This window comes from Alosa sapidissima, chromosome 8 (assembly GCF_018492685.1).
Source record: "Alosa sapidissima isolate fAloSap1 chromosome 8, fAloSap1.pri, whole genome shotgun sequence".
NCBI classification, from domain to species: domain Eukaryota; kingdom Metazoa; phylum Chordata; class Actinopteri; order Clupeiformes; family Clupeidae; genus Alosa; species Alosa sapidissima.
The window spans coordinates 32,470,616-32,479,926 of record NC_055964.1 but is presented as its reverse complement, the minus strand read 5'-3'; the positions used below and the strand labels follow the sequence as shown (position 1 = coordinate 32,479,926).

General features: G+C 43.7%; 1 protein-coding gene across 13 annotated transcripts in view; it reads right to left on the bottom strand.

The window, feature by feature from the left end:
- pbx3b (pre-B-cell leukemia homeobox 3b) overlaps positions 1 to 8,727 on the bottom strand; it is a 51,512-nt gene extending 42,785 nt beyond the window's left edge. For 7 of the 13 annotated variants that reach the window (XM_042102340.1, XM_042102345.1, XM_042102342.1 and 4 more), the window contains exons 1-2: positions 7,300 to 8,727; positions 6,426 to 6,505 (exon numbers count right to left, since the gene is read on the bottom strand). In XM_042102340.1, coding sequence (XP_041958274.1) covers positions 6,426 to 6,505; positions 7,300 to 7,496 — 277 coding nt within the window. In that variant the 5' untranslated portion in view covers positions 7,497 to 8,727. The remainder of the gene's footprint in view (positions 1 to 6,425; positions 6,506 to 7,299) is intronic. The other 6 variants (XM_042102341.1, XM_042102344.1, XM_042102347.1 and 3 more) reach the window with 3 other exon arrangements.
- Between the last annotated feature and the right edge of the window lie 584 nt (positions 8,728 to 9,311).

Sequence of the window (9,311 nt, the reverse complement as noted above, 5' to 3'; positions counted from 1 at the left end):
AGAGAGAGAGAGAGAGAGAGAGAGAGAGAGAGAGAGAGACAGAGAGAGAGAGAGAGACACACACACACAGACAGCTCTATTCAGTTTAGCTTAGCTTAGCTTAGCGGGCCCTGCACCTCTGTCCCCGCCTGGGCACAGCACAAAAAGCCCCCATACTTTACACACACACACACACACACACACACTCACGCGCACACACACGCGCGCGCATGCGCACACACACACACACACACACACACACACACACACAGACACACACACACACACACACACACACACACACAGATACACACACACACACAGACACAGACACACACACATGCGCGCACACACACACATACACACACGCACGCACACACACACACACACACACACACACACACACACACACACACACACACACACACACACACACACACACACACAGATACACAACAATGGCAATTAAGCTTTATATATGCATGTTAATCTCATATTTGTTCATCCCTACCAGGCTTCAATATTATTACAATGCAGGTATTACAGTACATGTTCATATACTATTATATCCACGGCCATGCGATGTGGAAAATTGATCATAGATTCATGCATGAAACATGTGTGTTAACTAGCCATTCATACTATCCACAACTAAAATATAAAATACGGCAAAACATGAACAGCATTTACACATACACACACACATACACACACACACACAGACACACACACAAACACACACACTGAGTGACCGGGTGCTGGTGGTGTGGTTAACTAGCGGGGTTAAACACAGTGCTGTGATTGGGCAGCCCGTGGCTGCAATGAGTGCCCTGCACGCTCGTGTGGTGCGGGGGCAAGAGAGCGGGGCAAGAGGGCAAGAGAGTCGCCCAGGACACCGTCTCCAGGGCACTAAGGGTCTCCATGGGAACCCTGACACGGGCAGGCCACTAGACCCATCACTGAGAACTGAGGCAGGGAGGAGGGTACTTCCATCTAAAAAAATATCCAAAAACCTACAGGCTGCCCCTCCACTGGGGTAAAACTATCAGCTGCCCTACAGCGGGGTAAAAGCACAGGTCACTCCCTAACTGCTACGGGCCATGCTCTCTCACAACACTGAGTGCCTGTCACATAACAATTACATCACCAAGCAGTGCACACACACACACACACACACACACACACACACACACGGCAACCCGGTTTTATATTGCAGTTCACTTACACTGGCGAAAAAGGACAAAAACACTTACACACTCACTGACAGTACACGTACACACACAATCACACACACACACACACACACACACACACACACACATGTTTAAGTGTTTAAATCACACACACTCATATGCAGAAGATGCTGAAGAATTTTTACAGAGGCAATAACACACACAATAACTCACTAATACACTGCAAATGTACTACTGCTCAGGCCTTCAACAACAACACACACACACACACACACACACACACACACACACACACACACACACACACACACACACACACACACACACACCATTACATCCCTTCGGTGTGTCTCGCTCTCTCTCGCTCTCTCTTTCTCTGTCTTTCTCTCTCTCCACTTCTCAGTAGATGAACATGTGAACCATTTCACTGTGTCTGTTTACATAGTTACAATGCAAACACTTCAGGATTGATTTCACCATCCCCTCTTCAAGCTTCCATCCGCCCAGCCTACAACAACAAGCCATGTTTCATCTTCAAAGCCATTTACTTCGCTTGGATTTATATTAAAGCTCCAAACATCTTCATTTGAACTGGTACAAGTCCATACTTCCATACGATTACCTGAAGCAATTCCTCTCATGATTTCAAGCTAAAAATAGCACAAAGCAGCCACTCACATTATGCGCCGTATATTATCAAATTAAATATCAAAAGGGTGCGTGTTCAAATCATCCGATTGGTTCAAGATAAACTACAACCTCTTTCATTTTAGGAGGAAAATACACATTTAATATTTGGTTACGGATGTGGTTTAAAACTTACACTGAGAAACACATCCAAATTCCCTTAAACTGCACCTTACTAGAGAAAATAAAGAGACGTGTGTTTGTGCCCTGTTCAAATGAGGTTACATACAGTTACAGATACTCACCACCACTAGCAACAGGACACACACACACACACACACACAAACACGGCGCAAAAATCCTCTACAAACCTGGGAACACACAATACATTACGGATGTTAGGACATCACAGAGAAATTATAATTCTCTCTCTCTCTCTCTCTCTCCCTCTCTTCGTCTGAGTATGTAGCGTCTGTATGTATGTGTGTGTGTGTGTGTGTGTGTGTGTGTGTGTGTGTGTGTGTGTGTGTGCTTCTCTGTGCACGCGTCTGTGTACACACAAACATACACTCATAATTAAAACACAATAAAAAAAAAAAACATACATTGAAGAACGACGGAGGCTTATGAAACGACGCTTCGCTTATCGCCGTAGGAACTCAAAATAACGTCCAGCTCAACAGGGACGAGAAGAAAAGGCTCCTCCTGTTTCACTCCGCACATTCAAAACGGCCACAGAGCACGAGCTGGACCTTTTTGGACATAGAGCTGTGTAAAGCAAATCAATGCAACCTCTCTCCCTTACACACACACACACACACACACACACACACACACACACACACACACACAGACACACACACACACAGAGACACACACACACACACACACACACACACACACACACACACACAGACACACACACACACACACACACACACACAGAGACACACACACACACAGACACACACACACACACACACACACAGACACATACTGTACACAAACACACACACACACACACCCACACACACACACACACACACACACACACACACACTCGTATGCACACTCCACAGTCACACATGCTCACACGTTGAAAAAAACAAAGTTGCTTAGAAATTACCTTGGTACTGAATGAGCCCCTCGAATAAAAAAAAGGAAAATAAAAGACCCTTCTATCAGGCAGCTTCAAAGGGATTACCGAAGATTACAAGCGCTCAGCTGGTAAACAAGCTCATTCCGCTAATTAGCATACTTAGGGACTCTATTCTTTATGCATATTTAATTAGAGGTTTAATATAATATAGGACATAATTATATTAAATGCAACACAATCACAGCACAAGAAATAACTCACACACTGTACTGCCTGTTTTTTTCCCTGCGTTCTTTGTTTCTCTTTTTTTTAAGAAACATAACTGCAAAATGAAAAATATATATTTTTGTAAATAAATCAGTAGAACAAAAATAAATCATCTGCACATGAAATTGACAAAACTAAATGGGAAAACTCTATTGTGCAAATAAAAGACTACAGCACGCTAACAAAATTATACATTTTACAAACTACAGATCCAACACATAGAGCAAGAACTCTGTACAACATAAAATACAAAATTACATCTAGGAATATTTTTAAATCGCGTCTATGTCTACAACACAAAACACTAAAAAATCTTCCAATTTCTAACTTACTGAGGCTCCATACCTAGGACAGGATAAGACTAACGGACATATGACACCCTGTGAGCTTTCCAGTGTGTGTGTAGCACACCAAACCCAAAGTCCGATCCCAGGACAGCCTCAAGTTCCCATCCTAAAGTACCCTCAACCCTGCACAGAGTGCAGTCCTGCCCTCACCTCACGCTAGTTTAGTCCACCATACGGAGTCTCAACTCCAGCTCATCAACTGTCTCAACTGCCCAGCACCAGGCCCTCACTGAAACACAGAACCTTTTTCACCTTTTCAGTGTAGTTTCCTCCCTCGTTCTCCCTCCATCCCTCTCTCTCTCCCTCTCTCCCTCCATCCCTCTCTCTCTCCCTCTCTCTCTCCATCGCCTCTCCTCTCCTTACCGTCCGCCCTCGCTCTCTCCAGTTCTCTCTTTCTCTCTCTTTCTCTCTCTTTTTCTCGACAGGCATAAAGAATACCTCAACCAGGCCGAGCAGTCAAGCGGGGCCTCTCCACACACACACACACACACACACACACACACACACCAGTCCAGCCCCCCTCACGGACGTCTCCCGCGGCCGAGAAGTTCATTAAGTTTTATGATCTTCCCCAAGTCACTGGGGCTGTGGAGACAGACACACAAAGGCCACAAATCTGGCCAAGCAGCGGGCACAGGCGGACAGCAACAGCGCGGCTCTGCTTGCAGGGCTGTCTCCAACTTCCATACAGACGCAGAGTTACTTTACATCAGCGTTTTATCTGACAGAACAGTATCGAGTTCATTAGAAAATTACTTCACATTTGCACAGGCATGTGTACAGTTTGCTGATAAATTACATAATTCAAAGGACTTCAGAGATTAAATCCTTGGCACCATTCAAATAACAGACTCTTAACATTTTGAATTCTTCATTTGTATTTATATTTGCATTTTTGTCTTTGATGTGATGAGGCTGATGTGATGAGGCTCAGTTGTGAAATATAGTGTAGTGTTGTCCATCTCTGCCAGAACACTGAGCGGTACAGTATTGAGTACAGTATTGACAGCTATAGCCAAAGAGTAGGATAATACTTTCAACTTGATGATGTACAGTGATAATAAGAAACAAACCGTGGACTACAATTCAAAGCGCGGAAATCGACTAGTTGCCGTTTAATTATTTGTGTAACTCCAGGCAACCAAGGCTGCGTGTCACCAACCAGCCTTTGACCTGAAACAGGGCACCTACAATTTGACAACGTTTCCGAACGACCAGTTACAGTGTATGCAGAGCCGCGGGGCCACTTTTTCATCAAAGCGAATGTTACCCTTTCAAACCATATCGGCTTGCGTGCGCTGTTGCTCGTGAAGAAGCCCTCCTATCTACAGTTGTGTTGGAGACAGAAGCAAAGCGTCGCCAGTGTGTACGCGCGCTGCCACAGATGTGAACAAAAAAAGATATTAGGCGAAAAACGCCTCCTGTAAGACCTCACATATGTATCTATTTTTCTCATTAACAACAACATAAAATTATCTGTTATGTGATCTTTGTAATATAATAATGTGTGAAAACGGCATTTACACAAAGAGGACCATTCAGTAAAATACACTTCGCAAATGCACACTGTTACATTGCATATGAAAGCTATTGTCTATATTTCCCTTTACAATCACAGGTTAATTCACCCTCTCACACACACCCGGTCCCTCGCTCCTAAGCATAACTACACCCGTGCTAAATGACTGACAGCCCATGAAATCGATCTTGTAAAAATGGTTCAGAGAGAAACTGAGTCAAGACGCATATAATATGTTCACACTAACCTATCCACATATTTTCTGGCGTTCCATTGTGCACTACAACATCAATTCGTCTCATCTAACTTTTTGCGATCTATATAATTTCAAACAGGAATTCAACACGGTGGAAACTTAAGTCAAAAGGTAAGGTCAGTCAGCGACAGAGCAGTCGCTGAGGCGCATGGTATTTTCCTCAGCTTCTCAAATGCCATCATTCACCCCAAGACTTTGATAACTGCGAGACACAAGTGGTCAGCATTTTTTTTAGTTAGAATGCAGGGTGTGTGTGTGTGTGTGTATGTATGTGTGTGTGTGTGTGTGTGTGTGCCTGTGTGTGTGAGGGACAGCACACGCTATTTAATTCCATTATTGTTCTTTTTTGAACAGACCGTCTATATTACGCACAGAGAAATAATGCATCAAGATGTTTTAAAAGTCTGTCAAGCAACAACCTGTGTTGACCAATCGATCTATTGTTGCGTGGTGGATACTAGAGACAATAGCTGGTCGCAGTGTCAATAACTAGATCCTAAATGTGCCAAATAAGTAGGCTCAATACCGCATATAACACAAGCATGGTTATGGTTATGGTAATGGTATTTGGCAGTCCATCATAATCACAATATGTACTATACATGCCTTTATGTTTGACTGTATTTGTATAGCCTACTACACGTGTTTTTTTAGCGTGCCAAATTATGTGTTGAGTAAACGCAAAGTGCAACCCACAATGTGCTGTTTTTTTGTTGTGTGCGACTGTTTCTTGAGGAAGCATCGTGCTTGTGGTAAACAAGGGGCAGCTGTGTACTCCTACCCCACCGACCGACCAAGCCAGCCAGCAGGACCGTGAGGTCGGCGAGATGAGCAGCGGGGATGCTCCCTTGCTCGTCGCCGTAAAACCACGGATATCGCAGTCTGCGATTATAGTCACTCTACTAGTCCCAACCTTATCATCGGCCCCGGCCAGCGTTTCAATATCAGAGAGAGGAGTGCGATGGTACTGTTTCTTTTCATGGTACTATGAAAGCCAGTGCGTGGGGTGATAGCCTCCGTAAAGATGGCGGTGTGAGTATACGTTTGGTGGCACGGTGCTGTTGCCTATCTCGAGCCGTGCTCGGCTCGTGCGCGCCGCGGTCTTTGGAAAAGTGCTGTATGCAGATCTCCTACTCACCGGTTTTCTCTTTAATCTCGCAGAGCACGCTGAACAGGGCTGGCTTCATCCGGTGACAGTTCAGTCCGTGTTTCCTGTTTCAGTTTCAGATAAAAACCAAGATAGGTATATAGCCGTCATTTAAACCCTGTCTGAGCAACATGTAAACTTTTGCATGACAAATACGTATACATCTCAACAAAGCAGCTGTGCCTTTAGTCTTCAATAAGTTATAGGTCACATAAATCGCAAAAACAGGGTACATTTGTGTTGATCTGTAGTGATTAGAGGTGTCACGGGTTTGTCTGAAAAGAGTGTATGTAAATTACTTAAACATATTTTGGACTTGACACGGTGGGGTCCACAGGCTCAACTGACAGAATGAAGTCAAATGAGGTCTGGCTTGACACCTGTCAGGTGCCGTTACAGTAGGCCAGAGGAGAGGATAACGGCAGGCTACCTGCGCCCACGCCTATCAGTGACCTGACCTCAATAGAAAGTTTGCCTTTTTGGAACTGTTTGTGGATATAATCTAATTTTGACTATTAGGAAATAAAGACATTTGGAGGAAAGTATGTACATAATTGGTAAAATACCATATATATTACCAAACTCTATAATTAAGCTGACTCTTGGATGATAGGATTTACACAATTGCCCAGGACGATATTACTTAGGTAAATGCGCTGAGGACGTAGCAGATGCTGCACAATATTATTGGGCAACTGACCATTTAGTCCTGAGGACCAAAACAAAAGTAATTTGTCCACATCATTTGCGTCGCTCATCATTGCTTTTTTTGCCTAAATTCAAATGCCATAGTGCGGGCGCATACACATCACAATACAGCCTATTAACTATTAAAGCCGTTAATAATTCATAGAAATGAACCAACTTTGCTTGCGCCTCGTCCAGACTTTGGTCAGTTATCGTCATGATCTGATGCAGAATGTCACCGATGTCTTGTTTTCTTCCGTCTCCATCGGTCCCGTCGTGTCCGTGTGGAGGCGGCAGAGTCATGCCTCCCTGCACCGGGTGGCCAGCCAAATTCACCCCGCCGAGAGCCTGCATGATCCGGGCTTGCTCGTCCATAGTCAGCCGCAACACAATCAATGCACTTCTACTGTCACTGAAGGCGTAAACACGCGCGGGAAAAGCACATGCAAAGGCAACTTCTCTACAGCATTTGCAGAACGTGAAACCTTAACGGTAAAACTGTATCGCAGGTTTAAAAAATAAACTGATGCACATTGAGTGACTAGCAATGATGATATTGATGTCGCGTGTCCCAAGAATCACTTTCTCGAACTGGTTCGAGTCCTCCCGCAATCCCGCAGGTACGAATGTCTTCTTGGAAAATTGAGCAGATTTGTTTTTTTCTTCTTTGATTTTGAAGTTCAGTATTCAGGTATTCAGGAGCTCTCGGGTGATCGCTGTATGAATCCACATGCCAATTCGTCTTTATTCTAATGTGACGTGTAGAAAATGACAAGCAAAACCCCTTGAAGATGTCTTTAGTTAATGAAATCTTCTTGCGCTAATGTCTCCTCGCGTAATTCTTCTTGAAAACTTGTTCAAATCCCAATTGTAATGTACAGTAGAACAAATATCCACTTGCTACGAGGGAAACAAACGATAAGGCAAAATTAATAAATTAACGATTCAAAATAATAATAAAAAAGGCTATAGAATATTTGAAGTGTGGATAGTTGAAAAAAAAATGTTGCGGCGAATGATCCTCCAATAAGCAAACAAAATCAATTAAATGTTGCGCATCCGCTGCTGGAATGATAAAGGTGACTACAGAAATATAAAATGTTCAAAAAAGTTTTTTTTAGTGTTAGTGTGGAAAAATAGAAAAACTAATCGCGAAAAATTAATTGCACCCCATAAAGCGATGTGCAAAAATATCTGCCCCCTGAAATTTATGAGGCTGAGTCTCTGACTGCGTAGGGCTTTATGTTGTTTGATGGCAGCCGTAGTGAGCGATTGACAATGTGCCAATGCTACTCACTCAGTGCAGTCGTGTCAGAGCGGGATCTGAGAAAAAAAAATACAAAATGGAAATAAAAATGCACGCTCCGCCCTGCAGAGGAGGGGTCTAGATTCTTGTCACTTCTCGCAGGAGCGCCGAGAACAAACCGCCTCAGCAGCTCTAATGATACTGGTGATAATAATAATGAAACAGGAGCATCTGATAAAAAACACAAAACTTCGAGCCAGCCTCTGCCTCGTTTAGCTGCAGACGTGCAGCTCGACGTCACATTACAGAGATCATTTGCAATAAAACAAAGAAAAAAGCACAGCGAGCCCGGAGTTTATGTTGTTTGATACAAAACTGATAATGAATTGCTTGGGCTGTTCGCTCCGCAATAGCATTGTACAGTCGTTTCTACAGCCCTGCTTACAGGATGGGGAGGCAGAGGACATGTTTATAATATTAGAATAAACCTTTACCGCCAATGGAAATGCCTCCCATGCACAAGGGACGGCTACAGCATCCAATGGCTGAAGCGCACTGCTAGTTAAAACCCGCCCAGAGTTCCCCATACTTTGCTCCGGTTGTACAGAGAGATATCAACTTCTGATTGGCCGTTGCCAAGGGTGACATCCACTGCACAAGCAGGCGGCGCTGCTCCACTCTCTCCTGCAGTTGCTATGGTAGCAGACTGTTCGGTGAGCTGGATGCAAAGAGATAGTCAATGTTCGCAGGCTCACTCGCTCATCTCAAGACACTTTTGTTGCATTTTATTTGGCTTATTTCAACAGTACCATAGCCTACTACTAACAGACTTCCAGTGCTTTTGTGAAAGCAAATAAAGAGAAAAAATAGAGATATTTCTGGAGGATAAGGAATTGAGGAATGCCTTTGCATATTTTTTGTGAAAGTTTTAGTGTTTTTCTTTT